Raw genomic sequence first — 26,565 nt, 5'->3', positions numbered from 1 at the left:
GCAGGCTGTCCTTCTCCCCAACAGCAAGGACTTCCACCTAATAATGACTTCCACCTCAGCATGGCAGCCAGGGACACACTAGACCTGAAAGTCAACTTCAGATACGCAATTCTAGCTTTGGCAATTGAATAGCTAGAACTGACATACAGGAAATAGCCTTTATGTGACTGTCTTCACTAAGGAAGGTCAACAGCAGCTTTTCCCCTGTCTACCTCCCTTACTCCTCAACTGCTGACCCCAGACTGATCGATTTCGCCACGTCAGTCTTCACTGAAGTGCAGACAAGCCCTCAGACAGCTGGCTGTAATGATGTCACAGTGTTAGCCAAGAAAGGCTACCACAGGCTGTTTTCAGTGGTGTGTGAGAGTTCGTGTTTTCCTCTGATTTATCCCCATTGTTGGGCGCATGGTACTCAAACTGTTTTATTTTACAGATGCATCTGTGGTAGGGAGAGGGATATGAACACATTCTAAACCGCTCCTGTTGTCATTTAGCTGCAACGTGTTGTCTGTACAGAACGCAGGGTGCTGAAGCGCAGCATACAGGTTTATCTGCATTCACTTGGAACAACCTGCTTAGCTTCGCCTCATTGAAGTCATGCAGCATCCCAAGCGCATGCTGACAAAACCGGCAAACTCCACTGCACACTTTGTTCCGGCCACATAATGTGCATAACACGGGCACACTGTGTGTATGTGTGTGTGTGTGTGTGTGCGCGCGCACAGTGTCCATACACACACGTCTCCCCATGGCCTGGGCCACACTACAGACTTCGGCTTGATACTCTGTGTAGCTCCTCCAGTCAACAAAGCTGTGTTTTTACCAGTGTAGCTTGTTCCACTGGTGGGGTGGGTTCTAGTACTTCAGTACAAAGCACCGGATTGTCAACATCCCTACGGTCACAGAAAAAGTGCTGTGCCAGTGCAGCCAGGCTGGCCAACGGAGGAGGTGGGGGAATAAAGGGGTTGTTGTACCGGGACCTGGACATTCAAAGTGGCCCAAAGCTTCCTGTGGTGATGGTGGTGTAGTGACTCAGACCCCAAAGTGCTGCTCTGCATGGCTTTGAGTACTGAGGTGATGGATATGCCACAGTCCAGGCAGCAATAAGGGTTGACTGCCTGAGCCCCAACCCCTTCTGCCTGAGACCCCGCCCCTTCCAGGCATGTGGAGCCAGCCCACACCCACACCTTGGCCTAAGACCCACAACGGCTGTTGTCCCCACTGAGCACAGCATAACCACATTAGTGTAACAGTAAAACATGCTGTACCAGGGTCCAGCCATTTGTGAGTGCCCCTCTGTGGCAAAGGGGTGTCGCATCAGGTCCTTGCCTGGTCGTCTGGTACTTTCCTTGCTTCCTGGGTCACTTCCCCTGGATGCTGCCTTGTCTGGTCACCTTTAAGGTTCTGAGGCTAAGGCCTGACTAGCCCTGTCCATGGTGCTGCTGGTTCTTGTATGAGGCTTGTGGCAATTCTTCAGCCACCCAGCTCTAGGTTCAGATCACACTGGGAGCTGTCCATGGTGCTGCTGGTCTCCCAGTCTATGTATAAATCTGCTTGGGTCAAACTCGTGTGAGCAACTGCCAGCCCCTAGCCCACCATCTTCTTTTAAACTGACCTGCTGGATCCTGATTGGCTGCCACCAAGACAGCCACTCTATCCTGCCTGGAGGACTTCTTTTCTGCTCCTCTCTCTGGGATGGGGTGTGGCAAGGCCTCTGGCCTCCTGTAGGGGGGCATCGAGGTTTAGTCCACCCCATCAGACATGCGTAGCATAGATATCACCTGTATCCATTAACTGAAAGAGTAGAAAGTCTTATCTTCATTTATGGGGCTTGACAGGAGTAGCACTCATGTTCAGAACTCACCTATCAAGTGACCTCCTGCAGCAAACTTGGGCTGGTCTCCTGGCCCCTCTCATTTCAGAGGGCTTGTGTTCTTTCTAGGACAACCTACAGTAGCCTGTTCTTAGATGGCAATGTGGTATCTTTGCAGCCAGCTACCTCAGCACTGAGGTGGAAATCAATATTAGGCAGATGTCCTGGCTCTTTGGGGACAAGGAAAGTCTATTCAAGGTTTTACCTTGTCCCCTTCCCTGTTCCTAGAAAGAGATGCGATATATTGACAATCTTGAAAGGAAAGACATGGCCCCAGTGAAGTCCATGGACGTTTTACCTCTGACTTTAGTGGGGCCAGGATTTCATCCAGGAGATACATTTCCTGCTCATTTAAATTGGCATCACTCCATTTAATGCCAGGAGTGAATCCAGGCCCACTCACTATAGCTTTCTCTCTGCAGATAGAGAACAGGCCTCCCTTCAGATGGGGCAGCAGGTGATGCTTCCAGGACTAGTTACTAGCACCTACCGTACTTGGAAGACTGGTTTTTCGGCATGTTTGCTCTGAGAATGAAGTTGTTGAGGCTGTTGAGGTAGGCTGGAAGGCTGTGATACCCCTCTGGATTATACCACACCTGCATTCAAAAACAGGCAGAAAAGCATTAACAAGAACATTGGTTACTTCCATGTGCACCAATAAATGGAGACTTAAAACCATAGCCGTAAAAACATTTGCTAAATTTGGGCAATCTACAAATTAAGGGCTATCAGCTCAGTCATGCAAGATTCTGAGTGTGTTAGTTCAGATCCTCCAATGCACAAACCACAACAACGTCAGGTGTCCCTATACTTGGTGCAGGATGGGGCCTGCATTCCAACTGCAGAGTCTTTACGTAGAGATGATGCCCATTTCTATTCCTCAAACCCTACAAAAAAACAGACATAAAAAACCCACTGCCACTACTGCAAGAAGATGTTTTTCCCTGAAAATGAGATGTGCCAGATATTCCATGAAGTCCTTTGCTATCAGTTTTACATAGAAGTGCCCAGATACACCGGTGATAGGCAGACATACAAAACCCTAAGATCAATGTGCATCTCAATTGCACTTGATCTACAGCTGATGTAGGACTTCTGGGGATGATGAATGACCCAGCCTGTCTCATTTTACACTTACATAATAAACTCCTTGGGAGTCTTTGCCCAGCCCAAGAAGATCCTAACACCTGACTGTGTCTCTAAGTGTTATTGAAAAACTAACAACAATGAAGAGCACTAACTCTCAAACTGCAGGCTGAGGCTGAAGGCCAAAGGCCTGCAGAGAGATAAAAGCACCTTTTCTACCTGCAAGCCGAGGGGGTTTCCTTAGCAAGTTCCTGAGACCATAAGCATGAACAAGTTCTTCCATTGAGGGGCTTCACATCTGTGATACTCCATGTTTAATAGTGCACTGAACTGTACACAAGAAAATTCAAAGAAATTCAATTTTCTTTGGATGTATTTTTCTGTACTGGGATGCACAGGCAGCCAAATTCTTCCCTTACGCTTTCCCGTTCAATGGGCCAAGACATCTTTGAACTTTTAAGGGGTTGCAAAACCACTGGAGGAAGCTGCACACACAACGTTTTGGGTTTCTCACCCCCTAGATTCTCCTTCAAGGACTTTAAATATACATCTTAGCAGGCGAGGATAGAAAAAAACTGGCTGAATAGGCTCAGACAGTTCTCGAGCAGTTCAATCCATCATAAAAGTGCTGCACATTTGATTTCTTTTGAGTTTCATTCCAAACACTTACAAGCTAAATAAACCTGACATTTGTCCTCAAACTGACTTCCTTCCCCAGAGGGAAATGATGGGTAAGCACAGAATGAGCGTGATCTCAGAAAGCCAGGTGGCAGTTACACCTGTGTACATAGCTGTATTGTCTTCTCGGAGAAGAGATTTTTTGCACAACAATAGACTTCTGTCCCTTCTATTTTTTCACACCTGTTATAAACAGAATCTCATTCACTTTCTGCCCCTCAACCCAGAGCACTTTAAGGGAAAAATAAGCAATGTCTGCTTGATCCTTCGCTCTATGCTAGCCTGAAACAAACATCAGACTTTATGTGGTAAGGATGTCATGACAGCAGCCTTTGAAAGATCCTTCATGGTTCTTTTAAGATGCTGGTTTTCAATGAAGTCTTTTTTGTTGGGGGGTGGGCAGAGAACACAAGAGGTAATAGCTCTGTTTTGTCAACTCCTTGTCACTCAAAAGCTGAAAGTCTTTAGGTCAACTTGTTTAATGTTTGTACTGTGATTTTGAAAAGATAACATAATGGTCGGTGTCACTTCTAGCTACAGGGGAATCTCTCTAATCCAAAACTCTCTCAACCAGCAAATTCCGTAATCCGTCACGATTTTAGTTAGCTGGGCGACCACGTACTATGGGTCTGGCCAAGTTTCACATGGCCCCATAAAGTTCGTTTCCAGCCACCAGTCCTAGCTTTCAGTGTTCTGTGCTATTATTTAGCTGTAATTTACCCCTAAATGTCTTCTAAGAGTCCAGTAAATAGTGGGAGTGTTGGTAATATCCTAGAACACAGAGACCTCCCATTGTCCGGTAAATTCTCTCATCCAGCACTGGTCAGGTCCCGAGGGTGCTGGATGGGAGAGGTTCAACCTGTACTACCTTTGTCTTACAGAAAGCTTAGAACAAAAGGAAGCCATAGGGGGTCGGTGCACACAGAATGCACGCTTTAAAAACCCCTCATGTCAGAGCTGCTGACTACACATTCTCAAAACAATAGGCAATACTCAGTCCTAGGACCAGGTGACCTCTCGAGGTTCCTTCCAGCCCCTTTGATTGTACTGTAGGATTCTAACTGGAGGAACTGGGTGACAGAATGGTCTCACACGGGGAGTCCCTGGAGATTAACTACACAAACTGGGTGTCAGCCCACAAATAATATCTGGGTTAAATGTGAAAACAACACCTCATTGTCCTCAGCCAGCATGACACCGGGAAGCAGCTTTCAGAGCAAGACGGACTTCCCCTCTAGGAAGATTCACACCTCCCCATCAGCTACACTGAATGACCACAATCACTCTAATTTACAATGGCTGGTAACTTCTTTTTCTTTTTTTTTTAATGTAATTTTCTTACATCTATACCTGCCTTTGTATTTCTACTCCATTCCATCTGATAAAGTGGATTTTGCCCATGGGATGGGTTATACCCTGATAAACCTGTTAGTCTCCGAGGTGCTACAGGATTCCTCATTGTTTTTACAGATACAGACTAACATGACTACCCCTCTGAGACATGCCCCCTGTGTGATTCCCCCATTCCAACTCCCTCTGCTTGAGTGGATTTTACACCTGAGTGGTTTTCCTTTAGCTAATACAAGCTAACTGCAGTCCGAGTGAAACTGGGCAGGTGGTGCAGAGCGGATAGCTTGGGGGAGCACCTGGCTTTGCACCGGGCCACACGGAAAGCTGAGAGCTGAAGCACAAGGTTGAAAGAGGTGAGTGGGATGGGGCATGTCGCGACGGTCACGTGCATACAGATGAGCAAGCCACTACTGAGGAGGAACGAGACCTAAGAGGAGGAGAGCATAGTAGCCCTCCTGCCACCTCTCACTCTGTGGTACGTTTGAAGAATTGAGAATAGTGAGAGTAGAACAAGCTTGTTAATTTTAGATGAATAAACAATATGTAAATATGTCAGCAGATAAATGTTTGAGACCTGCATAATTTTTTTGCAATATGTAATCCATACTTAGGCGTTCCCTCCCATTGGCTTTATGCCCCTCATGACCATAATCCGGCCCTCAGCGTGGAGAGGATGGAGGCATTACTGGAGCAAAGCAGCACTGCCCAGGCCCGCCAACAGGTCTGGCCAGGCCTGCCCCTTCTGTCCTTGGCTCCACCCCTTCTGCCCTTGGCTCCGCCCCTTCCAGGAGCACGGAGCCAGGCCCCTCTCCCACCTTACCCCGTGGTGGCTGTTGGCCCTAGTGGTAAAGGCCCAGGAAGGTGCAAGCCTGCAGAAGGAAGATCTAGGGTGCAGCAAGAGGAAGAGAGCTAGGGGGAGCTTAGGGTTAATGTCCCTCCCTTCACCAACAGAGTGAATTCAGTTCTTTCCAGTTCCTTTTCCCTCCTTCATTCTCTGCGTATTGCCGCTTTTGCATTAACAGTGCCAAGAGATAGGTGGTTACTCAGTGCCCCTCACACACCCAAGAACACGAATCTTGCTTCACTTCTATTCACTAGTGGGCATTTCAGGTGTCTACCCACTCAGCAGGCGGAAGGATTCATTACCTTAGTGAGTGTTCTGTTAGCCGGCACTGGATTTATATCGAACTTGAGGTCAGTAGTCAAAGGCAACCCAAAGCTCCAGCCACCATACCTGCATGGTAAACAATATAGGGAAAGGCATTACTGTTATTGGAAAGATGCTGGTTTAGAGCCGCAGCAGGTGTAAAGAAGCATTAGTTCTGCTGATGTCACTGGCGTCACAGTTTCTCTTGGGGCCTACAGAATGGCCATCAGAGGAAGTTACCCTGGATTCACACCAGGCAGAGGTGGGAACAAGCTTTGGACAAGAATGTGTAGTGTGGGAGAGTTACTGCTGTGACAGGAGCCTTTATTTTTGAAAAGAAAGTAAACAGAAAACAATTCAGCCACGTCCTGATCGGGGGTTATCGCCACGGTTCTGAAATGCATTTTGGTCGCTGTTAAATCACATGCTTTTTGACCCTCTTTACCAGTACATTGCCACAAAAGATGAACAGTTCCCTTCCTAGCAGGACAGAGAGTCATGTCTTCCTGGACGCATTTAGCTTTTGCACCCTAACCTTCCACACACATTAACCCACTTCCTGCTAAGCTGACTGGCATAAGGCCTGGATTTAGCAAAGCAGCTTAAGTACATGCTTAATCTTGGACTGAACATGCACTAATCTGCAGTGCGCTGAAGCATGAATTTAGAGTGAAGCAACAGCTGCATTCAAGACTCTTCGTCCCATATAGAGATCACAAATAGTATCTGTGAAGACGAAAATGCCGATCTTCAACACAAATGTGAAGCGTGTACTCTTGCATGGATGTGGGACCTGGCGTACTACAAAGTCTCCAAATCACATGCTACAGACATTCATAAACAGATGCCTGAGGCACGTCCTTCGCATCTAATGGCAAGACATCGTCACAAAGAAGGAGCTTTGGAACAGAGCAATACAAGAACCACTGGTGTTCCAATCAACAGCAGAAAGTGGGGATGGCAGGGTCACGCTCTCAGAAAACCATCATCCAGCAGAGTCCACCAAGCTCTCACATGGAACCCACAAGGGAAACACAAAAGAGGAAGACCTCAGGCAATGTGGAGAAGATTTACTGAGATTGAAGGACAACTGGGGTACTCCTGGAGCCAGCTAGAAGTTTTGTCGCAAGACAGAGTAAAGTGGAGGAGACCTTTCTAGATGACCTATGCTCCACCTGGAGTACAAGGGTTTAAGAAAGTAAGTACCCTTTTCCTCCTCCTCCTCCTCTGAAGCTAGAAGCAGTTCCATCCCTTCCCTCCCACACAATGCTGAAAGGCTGCTGTTGGCCACATTCTGGTGTGACCTCTGGCAGACATCTTGGTTGGTGGGCGGGGCAAGCGACCTTGTATGCCTGTCCCCACATCTTGCCTCAGAAAGATGCGGCACCAGGTACCAGGAGATGTGGGTCAGGCCCACGGGCCCAGCCAGGTGTGGACAATGGACAGTGTCAGGCAGGGAAAGGTGGGTCAGTCATGTACACACACCCATGTGAAAGAGACATATTGGCATGTGGGGGTAGGGGAGTATAAGTCACTTCTCCCCAGGGGAATCCTAAAGCCTGAAAGATAATAAGGTAAATATAAAGAATCCATTTATCTAAGTATTTCTTTTTAACGCAGCTCAGTCAACCAGACGTTAACTTGAATGTTTGTACTGCATTGTTCTGATTGATTGCTATTGAACTCACTTGAATACAACTAATTTTACCAGGTATCCCACAGAGGGAAATACGGTCACCCTAACTGTAAAATGAGTGCAGAGGACTTGGTGACTACAACACAGAGTCCCACCACACTTTGAAGTCACTCATCTGTGCCTTATGGCAATAAGCAACATGAGAAATGAATATAAATTTGCTGCTATCCTAAGGAAGAAGCAAACTCATAAGAGGCCACTGGCCGTGAAACAAGACAGGGCAAGAGAAGTAGTTGTACCTTTTCTGGAGGAAATCTTTGGCCGTTGCTAGAAGGTACGTTTCCACATCGTGCCCAGTGAGATTATAAAGCATCCGAGAGGAAAAAGTTATTTTGTGAGGCGGAGAGAAGTCAAACTTAGGGCATGTCTGGGAAAAAAAAAGTTTTAAAAAATTGTTTTAAAAACATTTACATTTAGCCTCCCCCCCGGCCCCCGGCCAAGGAGAATTCTCCTCAAAGACGTGAGTCTGAAGGGTCGGGATGTACATTCTGATTATTGCCCCAATGCAGCAAAACTGATACCCATGAGTTTAGCTTAAGCCTGTGCTTAAGTCCGTCTCTATCCAGCTGCGCACGTGCTGAAATGCCACTGAAATCAACAAGATTTGGGCACATTCTTAAACCGAACTATGTGCTTAAGCATTTTGCTGAACTAAGGCCTAGAACAGTCAACAGAGCCTCAGATTTATTCTGGTTCCAAATAGCACACATGGGGTGTGGGTGTTTATCTGTAAGGCCCCTGCATCTCCCCATCTCCCCCTGCAATGGACTTCTGCACCCTGCGCTGTCATCCATATTGTGTAGGTGCCTGAGCCATAGCAATAAAAATCCAATATGAGTAGTACTCCTGTAAGGCAAGGAACAGCAAAAGCGCCTGGATCCAGCCTGCTGCATAAAGCTCATATCCTTGATGGCAAATGCCCCAAATAGGGTACTTCCAGCTAAAGGGAGCGTCCTCAGAAATACAGTTACCCTCTTGAATACACACTCGCTTCTGCTAAATGGGACAATCATGCAGCTCTGAAACCTACCATTACAACCTTTTCCGTTGGAGGCAGGTAATAAAGAAGGCAACCCAACTAGTGTGTGAATATCCTCCAGAGCTAGGATGGCTCTGAACCCCAGTGACCTGGTGGTAATGTGTCCCCAGTGACAATGCCAGGGCCATGAGCCATCTGGTCCCACAAGCACTCTAGATAGCTCTCAGGTGGTTTCAGTGTGCTCTCCCCCTGTTAAGATTTAACACAAATTTACCTGGCTGCTTTCTGTGCAGTTGCATGTAGAATACTTAGTGCTCTGGTTTCCATGGAAGACCCACCGGCCAAGTATGTCGTCCTTCAAACACCCCCTGAAAATGAGCACAAGGTTTTCTGTAGACAGCAAGCCGGTGAAATGTCATTGGAGGGTGGTAGAACCATAGTGAGTGGAATAAACATGATGAGCACATGCAGCATGTTGTGGAGATCGTTGTGTTTCCTTGGGCCACGGTGCATCTCAGGAAGTGTTCAGCATCCCCCTGATTTAACTGCAGGGCTCAGGTGGTTTGGCACCGCTGACGACGTGCTCTGCCTCCCTCCTTGGTGGGTTCTGGCAAGTACGCTGGGAGCAGTGTTTGCGCTTATGTGTTCCCATCCGCGGGTGGAATAAATTTTATTACGTGCACCAAGACATGAGCAGATTTTCACCACCAGTGGGAACGCACGCTGCCACCTGTGGGTGCTCTGCTAATCAGCCGGGCAGCACTTGAATCTCTCCTCAACAGCCGCCCAAGTATTCCCAGGGGACACTGCCTGTGAGACATCTCTAAAGGAGCCTGCTGAGGCTGCTTCAAATCCCACGGCAAAGAGGCCAAAATGATCTTACAAAAGAAAGACAAGCCCACTTGGTGGGGTGCTGCATTAACTGGATAGTCCTCCGAGGGCTGACAAATAGCGTCTCGGCAGCACAAATATTTCCCTGCCCAAAACACAATGTAGTAAGTCACTCTGGAATGCTCGGTGGTTACCTCCTGCTGAGTCAGCTGTAAAATTCCAGGTAGCCCCCACCCTCTGCTAACTCAGCCAAAAGGTCTGAGATCTTTCAAGCCTGGATGTTTACCACCCTCCAGGGCTAGACTGTGACTGGCTTATCCACGTTGAGCCGCACCCCAGGTGTTCATATTGGGCCATACTTCCTACCGGGTAAGCCTGACCACTTACGATGAGAATTTATTCATCTGAGTAAATTCAGGAGAGTCTGTGGACTACTCATGGAAGGATTCATCACAGTGAGTCTGGGCTGCACCACCCAGTCGTTCGAGTTTAGCTGTTTCCCTTTCTTGGTAATTTTAAGGAGTTTTTAAATCAGATTGTTTCAAAACTCACTCCGTGCAAATCTATCCTTGGGCACTCTGGAAAGAGATGAAGCATTTTTGATGTGGCTCCCAGGTATGAAAACTTTGCAGATGATCAAAGGAAGGTATTTATACCTGACAGCTCTTAATTTTATGTCATTTCCTTTTTTGGAGATTAGGACTTTAAAAAGGAGATGAAGAACTACTTACGGATTGCTTTCGTTCAAGCATGTGTTATCCGTTCCGGGGAAGGCAAGCATCGCGGCAACTAAAGCATCTGTGGTCTCATTAAAATTCCTGAGATTTAACAAAGAAAAGAGAGAAGTGTTCAAGAAGCTTTCGCGATGGACCCAGTGGTAAAAACCCACCTGCCAAATGAAAGAAGGATTGGAAATTAATTATTTTAGGCCCCAGTGCTCCAAAGTACTTCAGCACCTGTGTAACTTTAGTTATTAGAATAGTTCCACTGGTTTCCACAGGACTGCTCGGATGCTTAAAGTGACACATAAGCTTCAGTGTTTTGCTGAATTTAGGCCTGAGGGGGTCACTTTGGGGTACACAGTTATGGCTGTTCTGAATTTCATTGCAAATGTGAGCCAGCTGCCGTGAGTTGAGGTAATGTCGTTAGAACCACAACGTGTCTCCATTCCTACCTCCGTCAAGTCCCCTGTCTTCTGGGATACGAAAATGGCAGTCCACTCACAGAAGCATCTCCCCCACTTCCCACTCCACATCTGGCCACGTTTGCCTGAAACAGCCCACTCTGTTATCGGGAGGAGCTCATGCTGGGAATGGAAGACGTGGGTTTTGCTGACTCCCCGAGGCTGATGGCTCTGGCCCCCCACCCACCCACCCACGCAAAGGGCAGTTGTCTAGGAAAAGAAGACACCAGCAGAGCTAAGGTTGGAACTCCAAGAGCAGCAAATCAGCAGGGAAACGTTTGAGGTGCACTTGGTATTCCTAACTGACGGTCCAGCTCTACAGGAGACAACTTGGGAAATTATGTGATTGAATTAGAAGGCTGCAAGTTACATACATTTGGATAATTGAAGGTTTGGATAAGTGGGGGACTAGTTTTAAGCACAGTAAAGCCTTTATGCTCAAGAAGACCCCAAGACTTCAATACAGAGGGGCTTACCTACTGAAATCAGATCTTACAGACAGGCTGGGAGAGGAGACAGGACTCACCTTTGGATAACTGAGAGGTTTGGTTAAGGGTGGCCTTGCTAATGCAGGCTGCTCTTTTTTTCCTGAAGATGGAAAGAGACCGGCATGCAGGCCCACAACATAAGGTGGGACCTAGAATTCTATCCCAGACCTGTAATCTTGTAGCCTGGAGCCGAATGCCCATGGGCTGGGCACGTCTCTTTACAAAAAGTAAGTGAAATGTATCCTTTGGGGCAAGATGGCTGTGATCAGCAGTGGATTTCAACGGCAAATGCAGTGAAAACCTTGCTGCACATAGTTCGGCATTACGTTATTCCAGCTAGTTTTTAAGCATTCGGATTGCTGGGTTTAGGAAAACTCTTCTCCCATGAGAACTATTACCGCAGGATTTTCTGTGTAGCACTTTCCCACTGAGTTTGATTAGCCACTCCCCTCACAGAACAACCTGCCATTTTATAAACATCCGTAAAACGGTTTTAATAACAAAAAGAGAGATTTACCCAAAGAAATCTGTCTGCCCGGAGGAACCATACAGCGAGGGGGAAAGGTGCAGTTCTGGGTATTCAGCCACCTCTGTTCTCAAAGTGTTGAGGCCCATGGCTACGGTCACAAACATGACAGGTAGGACGACCTGAGTGAAAAAGCTTTTTAAGTTCCGTCGGGTGTGGTGGAACCTCTTGATGAAAATGGCCATTGTCTTCTTGAGCAGCAGTGGCAAACCGGTCACCCTTTTTGATCTAACCAGGGCTTGGTCTGTGTGTAATAAAGAGAACCCTGCTTAGCAGTTGTCATTGGCAAAACACTTCACAGCTATCGATCAAACCCCCTGCCCCAAACTCCACTGCAGAGTAGGTAAAAATTACTGTTCCTTTTTACAGATGGAGAGAATTGGGCTGGGACACTAAGGCTGTGTCTACACTTGCATTCCTCTTTCAAAAGAGGCATGCAAATGAGGGAAATCAAAAATGCAAATAATGTGCAGGTATACATATATGGTGTCTCATTTACATATTCCTCTTTTGAAAGAAGAAAAGCAGTATAGAGGTGGCTCTTTTGAAATAAAACCCTATAAAAGGGGAAGATGGGGCTTACTTTCAAAAGAGCTGCGTCTACACTGCTTTTGTTCTTTCAAAAGAGGAATATGCAAATGAGGTGCCAGATATGTAAATCTGCACCTCATTTGCATTTTCTATTTCCCTCATTTGTATGCCTCTTTTGAAAGAAGAATGGAAGCGTAGACACAACCCAAGTGATTTACCCAAGTCTAGAGCGTCAGAACTGGGATCAGAACTCAGGAATTCTTAGCTCAGAGTCATTTGCTCAGACCTCTGTCTCAGATTCTGGCCAGTGTGTGAAAAGACCGGAGTCATCTACCTGGTGCAAGTACTTATTCTGTCTCTCCCCTTTAGTGGTAGCACCTCACAATCTTCAGTGTACTTATCCTCACAATGCCCTATGAGGGAAGGAAATGCTACAGTAAACTCTTTCATATCTGGCATTCTATTATCCAGAACTCTCAAATAACCAGCATTTTAACCATCAGTAAATTTTAGCTGTGTTTTCCATAAGTAAAGTAGAGTGAAAGTAAACACAAATAAATACAACAAATACAGTATGTGTTTATAGTGTACAATACTACTGTTGTTGGTAAATAAAGTAGTTTGCATACATTTCTGTTTGTTTCTTACTATCTAGTCTTGTTTTTCTTTAGTGTTATGCATTGCTAGGTACCTCTCACTATTTTCCAGAATATTTGGATAGCCGGTAACCTCCCAGTCCCCGGGCTACCAGATATGAAAGAGTTTACTGTATTATCCCCATTTTACAGACAGAAAATTGAGGCACAGAGAGACGTCAGCTCAGACCCTCAAAAGTATTTAGGCACCTAATTTTTATTCAAATCAGACTTCAGGCCAATGTGAAAGGCTGTGCTACAGTACAGAACTGAACCCAGACCTTCCCTATCTCAGAGGAGCAAACTAACTACTGAACTATTCTTCCAGAGGCCAAATGCACATAGCTTGCATGTGCAACTGTGACTGGCCTGGGCAATCTACAGCTCTTGATCTTTGCAAGTTTAATATTTTCATCATTTAATAAATAGCTTCTTAGACATCCAAATCAATAATAAAACTTGTCTGAAAATTGTAAATGAACAAAATGTGGAGAAATTCGAGAGAGTCCAGAAAAGAGTGATGAGAATGATTAAAGGTCTAGGGAATGTGATCTATGAAGAAAGGCTGAAAGAATTGGGCTTGTTTAGTGTGGAAAAGAGAAGATTGAGGGGGTACATGAAAGCGGCTTTCAGGTATCTAAAAGGGTGTCATAAGGAGGAGGGAGAAAACTTGTTCTTCTTGGCCTCTGAGGACAGAACAAGAGTAAATGGGCTTAAACTGCAGCAAGGGAGGTTTAGGTTGGACATTAGGAAAAAGTTCCTAACTGTCAGGGTGGTCAAACAGTGGAATAAATTGCCAAGGGAGGTTGTGGAATCTCCATCGCTGGAGATATTTAAGAACAGGTTAGATAGATGTCTATCAGCGATGATTTAGACAGTACTTGGTCCTGCCATTGGGGCAGGGGCTGGACTTGATGGCCTCTCGAGGTCCCTTCCAGTCCTAGTATTCTATGATTCTATGAAAAGAAAGAGGCATAGGAATTGCTACATATACAAATTGATAATTGCACGTAGACTAGATAAATTCCTGTACAAGAGATTCTTTTCTATTTGGCCCAGCAAAATCTCCTTGGTAATGAATGAAACATTACTGCATATATAATATAGTACCAAGCAAATGATTGTAGTGCTTTTATTTGTAAGGGACATAAATCATAGAAATGCACTGCTGCTGGAAGGGACTTTATACTTAATCCTATATCACCCAGTCCAGTCCTTTGGGCTGTATTAGGATTAAGTATACCTAGACCAGGTATTTGTCTAATCTCATTTTAAAAACCTCCCTGGATTCCACAGCCCTACTGGATAATCTCGTGCAGTGTGTAACTACCCCAGTTAAGAAAGAGTTTCTTAACACCCGGCATTCTGCAGAAGGGGCGTAAGAACAACCAGGCTGGGCAGAGACACACCAACTTTGGGGGTGCTCTGGAGCAGCCAAGCAGAAAATTAAGAGCATGCTTAGCACCCAGCAGGAGGATGAACGGAACGGGGAATCCTCAAGTGATCCATCTTCCCTCACCCGTTCCCAGGATGGCATGCCCAAAAAAATCAAAGTAATTAGGGCTGACTTTTTAGAGGTCTACAACTGCAGTTGCTTTCCCTCCCTTTAAGCTACCCCCGCACGTACTGGGATGAAGCAGATATTTTGGTATATTTGTTGTATTTGGCAGAAATAAGAACAATTATAAATAAAAATCATTTTTCCTAACGCTTAGTCTGAATCACTTCAGTTATGTCTCTACCTCCCAGGGTCACTTCACAAGCAAAAAGATAGGGTCCTAATGCACCAGCACGGTTATAACAGAAAGAAGGTGAAATCAGCTCACTCTCCTCTGGGGGTGTTGGTGCTGCACAGCATTAAAGGTCTTTCCATGTAGTTTCTTTGGTTTCCTTTTTTAAAATAATGATCTACATCCATTCTAGTGATTATACTCAGACACACATCTGCCCCTTTACCAAGAGCTCCATCTGCTCGGTTTAAATAACAACAGTAGCCAGCTCTTACTTACAGTGCCTTGCATGGTGACAAGTATCAGAGGGGGGAGCTGTGTTAGTCTGTACCCGCAGAAATGACAAGAAGTCCTGTAGCACCTTATAGACTAACAGATGTTTTGGAGCATAAGCTTTCATAGGCAAAGGCCCACTTTGTCAGATACATTGTCACATGCATCTGATGAAATGGGTCTTTGCCCACAAAAGCTTATGCTCCAAAAGATCTGTTAGTCCATAAGGTGCCACAGAACTTCTCGTAGTTGTTTCAGCTCTTATTTAGCACATTTCATCCACAGATCTCAAAACATTTTTCCAAGGAGGTCAGTCTTGCTGTTCCCATATTTACAGAGGACAAGAGAGTCCCAGGGGTAGGGAATTAACCCAGCAGGCCAACAACAGAACCAAGAATCGAGCCTGGTTCTCGTGAGGTCCAATCCTACGTTGTAAGGTGGGACGTAGCAAAAGGCGAGTTTAAAAAAGGAAGCCTCCAGAACTTCTTTTGTGATTCAGACACAACACAAACCAGCGTTGCTTTAAATCTATTGTGTGTGGTATTTGTCTGAGGCAGATGAGGATGGGTTGGCTGAAGTCTGGTGTGTATCTAACCGAAGGACACAATGCGTTCAGTGCTCAGCCTGTCGTTAATTACATTTAGCATAAGCCTGGAATAAAATCACGTTAAATGCATACCATCTCTTTCTGTGAAGCTATCCATGCTCACAGCCATCTCCTTGCTTTCCACTAGACTGGTGGGAACAGGCACCTGTTGGGATAATCCGGGATCATGTTGTTTGTCTTTCTCCAGGTCTTTCGTCAAGTTAAGAAATACCTACAGGACAGGCAAACGAAAGAGAAGAATAGTCCGAGTTACAGACATGTCCTAGCACAACAGCAAAACTGCCCAGAATTACTGTTCCGCTTAGCTTCTTATCATCCAGTGGTGCCTCTGGCTTTCATGAGAAATTGTGAGAGTTAGAGATGCCCCTGTAAATTACAGTCCTCCTCCCTGCTTTGTTGTACTTCCATGTTCTGGGTGAGGTTGTAAATTTTGTTGCTGCTATACATGGAGCAGCTCCCTCTCTACCCTGCATCTTGTCAGCTACTCGCACGAGTGAGTTAAGACTCCAGAGTTCTCTTGCGTTATCTACACTGAGGTTACCCCTCCAGAGTAGCTTTGCTCGAGTGAGAGAGGCCACACTGTGAAATAACACTGGAGTTGCACGCACACTGGCGTGGCACTGGCTCTGACTCCAGGGGACATTTCCCATGATCCTTAGCACTGCCGCCAGTTGAGCTGCTGTATACGCTCTTTCCCAGAGAATGGCGGAAGACTTTCTCTCGGCACATGGGGGACTTGTGGAATGGCACTGGCGCACTTGTGGCATTCGAGTGGCAATAGCCTGTATCTGCATGGCAGAGCAGTCATGCTGCCAACTGAAAAGTTGTGTTCACTCAAGTTTTACCCTATCTCCTATCCGTCCAGGCACAAACCCCATGCCCTGGGCTCAAGATGAAACCATAGTGAAGAGAAAGCCAGTTGTGGCTTTCACACAAGTTAGCAGGTCAACTTAAAAGATTACTGGGAAGAATAATTTTTAATTTGACCTATTATCCATCTGACAATCACAGTTGCCTTGCTAGGGTTTTACCTTAAGTTAATTAACTCAAGTTGAGAACAAATGTTTTGCCTACTGAAAACACAGACTCTTGAAACGCCGAAGTTAAAAGCACCACCATGCTCAGGTGAGCGGGGTTTATGGGAACAGGCAACGTCCTTCTTATAAAAGGAGTAAATTTTGCAGTGAAAACATACTCAAGGCAGTCAGGGAGATCTGGTCAGGGTAGTAAGGAGGACCTTTCCCTCCCCTTACTGCACTGTCAGGAAAGGGCCACAACAACCTAGCCCTTAATTTTTTAAAAACTGTTTTATGTTTCCAGCTTAGCTGAATGCTTGTGTTTGTTGGGAGTTAACGATATCATCAGCGGGAAAGGAATCTTCACAGATTCTCAATGGCAGCCTCACAGTGACTTTGGCTGGGACCGAGGAAACCCACTTTCTGGGGATGTCCATGATTTTCCCCTTGGCAGAGTGCAAAGAGGCAGGGTCCAGCACCAGTGCCTCTCCGTTTGCTGAAGAGTTTACTCCTTCGCCTGAAAACATTTCTGTGAGCGAGCAGTATTGCGAGATGTTCAGCTGCAGATGTCCTCTCCATATGCTGTCCCAGCTCTGCGCAGGCAGCCGGCACAGCCAATCTGGAGAGAAGCACCCAATGATCCAATACGATGGGAAGACACTTGAGGTCATTGTCAGCGAAGCGCAGCCCCAGCTTCCCAGAGCAATGGCAACGGGTACATTAGCACAGGCATGCCCCTGACAATGGAGGCAACTCAGCGAATGGTGTGACTTTCCATTCCCCTCAGCTGGCCAAAGACATTGCCCCTGCGATACCTATTTACACACCAATACAAACAAGTTATATATTGCCCCTCTGATGGGGCAAGGCGTCGCCTTGTACATGTTGGTTTGATCAAGATATCTCCATCCACCATGCTGTCCTCCTGACCTTATCTTTAAGATGGGGCAGCACGTCCCTGTTATTTTGGGGCATGTCTTGGCACGGAGCTGTCCTGGTACCACCCGTGTGTGTGTGTGTGTGTGTGTGTGTACTCTTGTGCCTAGCACTACTTAGAAATGCGTGTTTCTGCAATACCAGCCCTGTTGTTGTCAGATTCTGTGAGCAGGCCTTGCCTCTAGTCACAACCTGACTTTGCTTTATATTAACAAAGCTCTGACTACTACTTTAGCTCAGGCCTCAGGCCTGATCTTAGGCCTCTGGTACAAGGGCTTACATTTCAGCTCTTCTTCCTACAGCAAACAGAGGCTGCTAAATGGGAACTGATGCAATGCTGTCTCTGAGTTTGGAGACAGAAAGGCAAGTATTCTGAGTGGCTAATATGGCGTTCATCCTGAAGCATAATGGACCCCATTTAAAATGTCAATCTGATGAACTCGCTCATTCTGTTTCAAGAGAAGCCTGCCCGATTCCTTGGGAACGCCACAAGAATTTAAGTAGCATAACACGATCACTACTTCCCCATTCCCCAACCCTATCATCTCTTTTGCCTGGGAAACTATTAAAAAACCCTTGGGGAGGTGGAAATTTTTGGTGAGCCAGAACATCTTCATTGCTGGACTTTAAAAAGTAGAACTGCAGCAAAATACAAAATCCAGTGGGGAAAAAGAAAACTGTTGATTAACTTACCAAAAGCCATTCCAAAACCTGCCATTCCCACCTGGTCACGTCCCTGGCTGGCTCTGCAGCAGAATTACAGATCCTTGGGAACATTAATCACTGACTCTTCAAAACATTTAATTCAAAATAAAAGATTGTGAACTTGTACCTCTTCCATGGTAGTGTCTGAAATGCCGTAGCATCCAAGGTGGAGATCACTCAAGCCAGCATCTAGAGCCCTCAGAAGAGACTGATACGCTCCAGAAACTCTGGAGCTGAAAGGTGGAAGCACATATACAAGCTCCCCCCCAACATCTTCCTTGAGATAAGCTTCTGGGAGGTGTGACTGTATCAGGGAAGTCACCGTTGAGGTGTCGCACTCCTCTGTCAGGTTCTGGTTTGGATTCTAGCAAGAGAGGAAATTACTCAATGATCAACTATCAGAGAGGGGAGCCAACCTTCTAACTCTTGACTTTATCTGCCTGTGGTATGTGAACCTGCCCACTTCAAGACACAAGATTCTTCTCAAAGGCAAATTAAGTGGTCTTATAGGTGATCTGAGTTCAAGGCCCAGCTCTGCCATAGACTGGGCTGACCTTGGGCAAGTCACTGTGACTACATCTCTATTGTGGATGAGAGTGAGCCACTCAACCTGGGTAGACTCTGGCTCACACAACCGCTTGTGTCTCTGCCAGAGCCGCAAAGTCCACACAGCTGTTTTTGGCATGCTTGTGCTAGTCTGTACACCCAGGCTGGGCAGCTTTCACCCAGTCCAGAGATACCCTTAGGCCTAGATCTTCAGAAGTAGGTAGGCCCTTAATTCCCATTGATTAAAAGGGGAGTTCTGCACCTACTTCCCTTGGAGGAGTTGGACCTTAGGCTTGCTGTGCCTCACTTCCCCACCTGTAAAATGGACAGAATAAAACTCTCTTGGTCTCTCTTATTTATTTGGACTGTGAGCTCTTTGGGGCCTGGACTGAGGGCACTCCCCTTGACTCCAGAACTCCTTGCAGTCGTGCAGACCTGGCCTTACTGTGTGTCTGCGAAGCACCCTGCTCACCAGGGCTTCTGTGGCTATGCAAGTATCAATAGCAGATTTCTCCCTTGAAGAATTGGCGTAACACTGCCCCAAGGACGACATTGCCCAGAGTCTCTCCCCACTGCTTGTTTCCCTGAACTCCAGATTTCATGTTCAAAAGGTGGTTTTGACTTTAACCTCCCATTAGATCTTGTTCGCCTTCTAGAATGGAGCCAGGGAAAACTGAAGGCTGCTCCCCTTGATGGCCTCTCCCACCCTGAGCTAGTCTAGTGTTCAGTCTAGGTCTCTAGCTGGCTCAGTATTATTTGCCAAAAGCAGTAGGCAGCTAGTGCTCTCAGTGTGTGGCCTGGCTCACTCCTGGGAGACCATCCTAGACCTCAACACAGGCACAGAGAGCAGCATTAGGAAAATGGAAACTGAAGGCTGAATTTCATGGTCAGAAGGAGAATCTCTCTGAGAACAGTGACTATAGGAAATCCCACACCTTCTGGGCATGTCCTTACCCCATCTCACCCCCTACACCTGGGAGAATTCCTCTATTTTCTGGTGACATCCCACAGAACATGAAACCTTGCTCAAAAAGGTCCCTCCCTATTGCAGAGCTGGCATCTGCCCGCCCTCCTCTGGTTGGCTGTGTCTGCATCCTTTAGCTCTGGGAACACCTTTTGGTGCTTCTCAGGCAGCTTTTTTGGTGTCACCCCACTTCAGTGGAGTCATACACTATCTGCATGTTAACCAGAACTGGCCTCTTCTGGGGTATACGGCACACAGCTCCTGTTGATTTTGAATGTGCATCCTTCATCTGATTTTGGAAATCCTTCCTTCAAGTGTACATTATGAATAAGCATCAATGCAGGCTGAGAAACATGGGACCAGGATTCCCAGAGGTTTTCCCTGTTTTAGATAGCTAGGAGGAGAAAAAAAATGATCTTTCCCCTTAATTCTCCTTTGATTCAACTTCCTGTTCCTTTTGTATTCTTTTCTGATCGACCAGATGACTGGAAGTCACCCATAAATCCGTTGCAAGCTGCAGAAACATCATCTTTTGCTAGTGTGATTAAGTGCTGAATCTGGGCTCAAGATGTCATATTGATTCACTCTACCACTTACAGCTTGTCTGGGGAAACAGACTGGCAAAGCTATTCTGGAATCACTATTTCACTATAGCTATTCCAGAATAATTCTCCAAGTGGTAACTCTTCTGAAATAAAAGTGACTTCATTCTGGAGTCACTTCGTTTTAAATCTGGACTAAAGGATCCATCCATGGGAAGGTGTTCTGGAATAACTATTCTTGTCAGTTTCTGCCATGTAGACAAAGCCTTCTACAAACCATTTTACAGCGTGCGTTATTTTTATGCGACGACACTCTTTGTCTCTCTGTTCTCACCCCCATTTCACGACAGAACTCCTTGAAAGGACCTTTGAAGGCATTTCAAATTGAGCAATCAAAACCTCTAGCTACTGTTGAAAATTTCAGCCTAAACCTCTTCCGTTTCCAACACAGTTACCAACCTTCTTCTTAGTGAGGGTCAGGTGGTATCCATCACCAAACGTTTCTTTGAGGTAGAACGGAGACCCACAGCACCTGAGTCCTCCATGCTCCAGGAATGCGATTCGGTCACTCAAAACTTCTGCTTCATCCAAGTGATGAGTGGAGAGAATAATTGTTCGGCCTGGAAAAGGCATATGAAAATAAAGCCAAGGTGCATGATAAACTAAATGGAGAATTTGAAATATGAGGCATTGGCAAATGATACAATCAAATGACAGCTACAAATAGCGCACAAAATATCATATGTACGCACCAAGAATGAATAGTAGAGTTGACCAATTCAGAGGCAACATTTGGAAGAAACAGAACGCTCCCCTTAGCCCTACGGTAGAGTTAATTTTTCAAAGGAAATTTAGCAGAAGACAACCAGAGCCCACCAATGGTTGGAAAAGACCACATTCCCCAAGAAGTCCAGCTGTCTGTGGCCTCCACATGTCATAGACCCTTGTGGTTTTTGGAGAGGCAGAGAAAGGTGGTACCAATGAATATTGGTAGCACTAGAGATAGATCCCCTTGTACTGGGGCTGGGGCACTTCACCCATGCCTAGGGCTGGAGTAGTGGTCCTAGAACAGTTCAGAACCCAGGGGACAGATTCTGGCCTGGCTGATCCACTCAGTGCTCAGAAGTGATGGGTGCTAGCACAAGATCTGGTATGCATCATTGCATGATGGGGATTGTCGATCTGGCCCTTTCTCGACCATTGTTACATTAATTAAAACATAGAGAAAATGGCTCCCTCACAGATAATTCTCCTGGGAATATTTTGCAAGGACAGGGTGACCTGATCCAAACCCCTAACTTGCTTAACTGGGCTTTGGATCAGATCTGATGAGCGGCATGATTGCTTTGCCAGGACTACCCACACCCATTTGTCAACATTTTCCAACCAACCCTACCCCTGCCATTAGCATCAAGGTCAACTTTTACAGCCAGTGTCAGTGCTTCTAAATATGGCTACTTCTGCCGCTGGATTTTCATGGGCAAGAATCTGGGGTAATGTGTTCAAAAGTGACCAAACAAATTGGGACCCTAAATTCCATCTTCAAAAGTGTTGTAGCCACTTATGAGCTCAAAGTACTGGGGCACATTTCAAAAACGCTCCCTGGAGTCTCTTTGTAATACCTTTTTTATTTTTTGATATAATCTCCCAAATACTCCTCCGAGAACATGGATCTACCCCAGTGGTTGGTTCATCCAAGATCACGACCTTTGATCCACCAAGGAGAGCTATTGATATGGACAGTTTTCTTTTCACCCCTCCTGACAGGGAGCCGGCTAACTTGTAACGATGGTTGTACAAGCCAGTATCCTTCAGAGTCCTTCAAAACACACAAAAAAGCCCACAAAGGCAGCAGTTCAGTTATTTAGCAAAAGCAAGGGAATCTGAATGCATCAAGCAACATTCATGCCAATGAAAAACTGCTCAGGCGTGGACTGCTATGAAGAATTGTCATAATGCAGAATGACAGATTAACATGTAGCTCAGACTCAGGGTTGGAGATTTTTTTTAAGGACGCTTCAAAAATTCTACCCGATATGTCAAAGTTAAGGGCAGGATCCTGTGGTCAGGAAATGCAAAGTAGCAGATTCATTGGTACATTCCTGTTGCTTTGCAGTGTTTGGTGACACAAAGCAACTACTACAGATTCCTTGTGACTGTCTGGTTGGAGCTCTATCTCTGGAGTGGTGAAAGGTAGATGGAACATATCGGAGAATCTACAGCTGATTTGAAGTTCCTTGGCACAGCAACCATGTTTTTCTCTCACTCCAGAGATTCCAGGACAAAAGGGACTACAGGTTGAATCTCTCTCATCCAGCATCCTTGGGACCTGACCAGTGCCAGACAAGAGAATTTGCCAGACAATGGGAGGTCAATATTTTCTAGTACATAACTGACACTTCCACTGTTTACTGGGCTCTTAGAAGACATTTAGAGTAAATTACAGCTAAATAACAGCACAGAACACTGAGAGCCGGGACTGGTGGCTGGAAACAAACTTTACAGGACTGTGGGAAACTTGACCACACCCATGATAAGCAGTTATCTGGCTAACTGAAATCATGCCGGATTGTGGAGTTTGCTGAATGACAGAGGTCCGGATGAGGGAGATTCAACCTGTACTATCATAATTTAGCCTAACCGCCTGCTTGACACAGGTGGTCAGATTTTACCCAGTCATTTCTGCCTGGGTCCTACAGCTGGGGTTGATTTATACAGCCTTGCTCAGCATGAAAACCAAGGACCCTGTAGGTGACACATGCTGAGGAAGTGGGACATCCCCATTATCAGACCTTTTCACTTCCTCATCCAGCTGCTGCTCACTCCAGTGTGGGACTTTGATGTAGCCATACAGCAGCAAGTGTTCCTGGGCCGTGAGGTAACTAAAGAGCACGTTGTGTTGCATACAGACACCCATGTTCTTCCTGATGAGGTCCTGATCCGTCTGGATGTCCTTGCTGTAAACCAGTATCGTGCCGGATGATGCAGGGAACAGCCCGGTCAAAATGGATCTGGGAGGAAAGAAGACAATGGGGTAAACAATAGAGAGGGTCTGTTCCCCAGGGGCTCTGCTAAGCGCCTTGTGGAACTCCCCTATCAGGACTTCTCATGTAACTTGCCTTGGTTTAGTGCAAAGCAGACAAGTTCCAGCTGTCAAGGGGAAGGCCCAGCTGCATCTGGGGCCCTACAACAGGGAAAAAGCTGGACTGACCCGTGCAGCCAGGTAACGAGAAAGGGAACCCTAAGTGTCCCTTCATCTCTTTTATCCTTCCCCTGCTGCCATTCACAGGCTCCTTGTTACGGCCACGCTCCTGTCGCCCAGTGAGGACTAGACACAATCCCTGCAGAGACTGTCTGTTCTGCTGCTCTGTTACCAAGGCTACTAGGGAACCCCTAAAAGAATTATTCAATATTGGCAACATATTCCAGTCTGCTGGCCCAGAGCCCACAGACCAAACCTCTGAACTCATATCCTCTTTGTGGAAGCACATCGCTCTGCTCTCAGGCCACCAGGCTTACCCCACACCGAGATACATATGGACCCTCAGCTGCTGTTTAGTTCTTGAAAAACCCTACTGAGAAGATCACTCTAAATTTTACAGGGTTTTAGGAGCCCTATCTAGTGACCTCCAAATTGCTGGCAACCACACTGGCTTTGAAAGCAGGAGTTCCCGAGTTCCCGGCCATCTTAGCAAGAAAAAGCAAATTGTACACTTCCCGACAATGTGCCTATGTGAGAACATCTTGCAGTGCAGGTCTCCTTCCAGTTGGTTAGTTCAGGAACATAATTACCTACCCAGCAATACCCAATGGAACTGAGGCAAGTACTCTCTACCTATACAACACAGGTGACTTTCAGAGACTTCCTGTAGGCTTCAAAAGGAGGAGCTATTTTTTCAGCTGCCCCTTGGCCTTCTCCACTGCTGTTAAGGCCTGTGCAAGAGCTCTTTGTTCCTTTGGGATTCCAGACCTTCCTTTAGTTGCATTTAAAAAGGACAGGAAAAGAAAGGAAGCTGTCGACCCCTTCCCCACCCCCGTCAGAATCTGCCCCATTTGTCAAATTCAAAGAAGTCAGTAAGATGTCTCTTACACCAACTATATGTCTGTGATCTCCTCAGAGGATACAGGATGAATTTCTAAACTCCTGAGATACTATGTGCGGCAGTCATTGTCTGTTTTGTCCTGCCAGGGTAATGCCAACCTCTTAATCAGTCCTGGACCTTTCAACTGTTCCATGGTCAGTTGTGCTATGCAGTTCCAGCATGTTTCTGTAACACTGGGGTGCGGTATAAAGGTATGCCTATGTCACAGCCTTATTCAGAAATAAGCTATTCTGGAAGAGCTATTCCAAAATAGCTTATTTCAGAATTACACTGATAGACACAAAAATGCATTTTGAAATAGCACTTCGCTATTTCGAAATACAGCAACTACACACACAGAGCCTATTTCAAAATAGAGCCATGGAATTCACTGCGTCTTATTTGGAAATAAGTGCGATTCCCTGTCTTAACAGCATTTAGCTTGAAATAGGCACTATTCCTCGTGAAACAAGGTTTACCAATTTCAAAATAAGGTTGCGCTGTGCAGATGCTAGGATAGTTATTTCAAAATAACTGTGCTGTGTAGACCTATCCTAAGGCAGGAAGGAGGGCCTTTTATTAAGACTCTAGACATAGGGTTAGGTCTAGACCAGATGTGTCCAACCCACGGTCCGCGGGCCGCATGCGGCCCTGGATAGCTAGTAATGTGGCCCCACAAGATCGTAAACTTTTAACATTATTATGTGATTTATATACATTAACTACATTATATATTTTATATGCGGCCCAAGACAATTCCTCTGCACCCAATGCGGCCCAGGCAAGCCAAAAGTTTGGACACCCATGGTATAGACAGAGGGTGCTATTTTGGGATACAGTGGTATGCAATGCGCTATTCCAGCCTCCCTGTGCACCTCATTGCATGTCTAGACAGCACCACACGCTGAACTAACCTATTTCAAAATCTACTCAAAATAAGCTATGCACTTTGCATAGTGCAAATTGCGGAGCTTCTTTTGAGGTTATGGCACCATCTAGACTTCACCTAGGACTCCAGAGAGGTTGGGCTTAAAGTGGAGCACTCTGGGTTCTGTACACTCTACCACGCACACCTGCGTGACTTACGGAGCTGCTCCCGGAGCAGCCATCCCCTTTCTAGCCCTGCACAGGGTGCCTGTTTGGGGAAGCCAAATGGGTGTCAACTGTGGCATGGAGTTCCATCGTGTCCCACTGCTCTCGCTGTTATGTATGGGTCCTTAGGCGGCTCTAACCTATGCAGCTTTAACACCCCCCAGGGTTCAGCACAGCTCCAGAGATGTGAACAGCTCCCTGGGGAGCAGATCCACCTTTCTGTTGCTGAGCACAGCTTGGACCCAGTGACAATCCAGTCCTACAGGTCTGTTTTATGAGATATTATTTACATATCCAAATAACACAAACTTGGCAGAACTGATAGGTCAATATTAATCCAGCCTAGCAGCCACATGTGGTTTTCATTTGAATATGCAGCCACGAAGCTTCTTCCTCACACTCCTGCAGCTCAGGATATCACCCAAGCAATCATTGCTTTTGAGAGGAAGTTACCACGTGCACCAGAATGCCACTGAACTTCCGTGTTCTACAATAGTATAGGCATTTCCATCAGAGTAAGAAGCACCCAACGACCAGTATGGCTTTTAATTCTGTTTTCTCAGTGGCAGGAGAGATCACTTTCTCTTGTTAAAGAGTTCTTAATTATTACTGTCAGATCCAAAGAAGAAAGACACCCTTATCAGTGAGAGAAAGGATGGACAAAGTGCAAAATATACTATATAAGAAAACTACGAAGAGACCAAATCAAAGAAGACATCTTATCTAGCCCATATAACACTGAGAACTCCTATTTGTCCTTTCACTCATCCTCACCAGCTACATTGACACATTTGATGCTGCCTCAAATAACCACGCTTCAAAAGAGACATACATTGTCGTCGTTTTTCCAGCTCCATTGTGCCCCAGCAAGGAGGTGATGTTTTCTTCGTAGAAGTTCAGGCTCAGGTTCTCCACTGCAGCTTTGGAGCCATAGATCTTTGTTATTCCATGAAGAGAGACTCCCACAGTGAGGTTGGGAGGGTCAGGCTCGAGGTTAGGAGGAAGGGCATTTTTGACTCCTAAAAAAAAATTAGGCTACATCTACACTAGCCCCTTCTTTTCGAAAGGG

The 26,565-nt window shown here is 46.0% G+C and overlaps 1 protein-coding gene across 1 annotated transcript in view; it reads right to left on the bottom strand.

Annotated features, from left to right (window-relative positions):
- Positions 1-26,565, bottom strand: part of ABCA12 (ATP binding cassette subfamily A member 12) — a 125,076-nt gene that overhangs the window by 31,386 nt on the left and 67,125 nt on the right. The window contains exons 29-40 of the mRNA XM_075000868.1: positions 26,329-26,515; positions 23,115-23,333; positions 21,945-22,141; positions 20,782-20,942; positions 18,398-18,634; positions 15,686-15,824; positions 11,829-12,081; positions 10,372-10,458; positions 9,084-9,177; positions 8,070-8,197; positions 6,134-6,221; positions 2,364-2,469 (exon numbers count right to left, since the gene is read on the bottom strand). Of these exons, the coding sequence (XP_074856969.1) occupies positions 2,364-2,469; positions 6,134-6,221; positions 8,070-8,197; positions 9,084-9,177; positions 10,372-10,458; positions 11,829-12,081; positions 15,686-15,824; positions 18,398-18,634; positions 20,782-20,942; positions 21,945-22,141; positions 23,115-23,333; positions 26,329-26,515 (1,896 nt within the window). The remainder of the gene's footprint in view (positions 1-2,363; positions 2,470-6,133; positions 6,222-8,069; positions 8,198-9,083; positions 9,178-10,371; positions 10,459-11,828; positions 12,082-15,685; positions 15,825-18,397; positions 18,635-20,781; positions 20,943-21,944; positions 22,142-23,114; positions 23,334-26,328; positions 26,516-26,565) is intronic.

This window comes from Carettochelys insculpta, chromosome 8, assembly GCF_033958435.1.
Source record: "Carettochelys insculpta isolate YL-2023 chromosome 8, ASM3395843v1, whole genome shotgun sequence".
In the NCBI taxonomy this organism is placed as follows: domain Eukaryota; kingdom Metazoa; phylum Chordata; order Testudines; family Carettochelyidae; genus Carettochelys; species Carettochelys insculpta.
The sequence above is the reverse complement of the archived record's forward strand: the minus strand, read 5'-3'. Positions and strand labels throughout refer to the sequence as shown.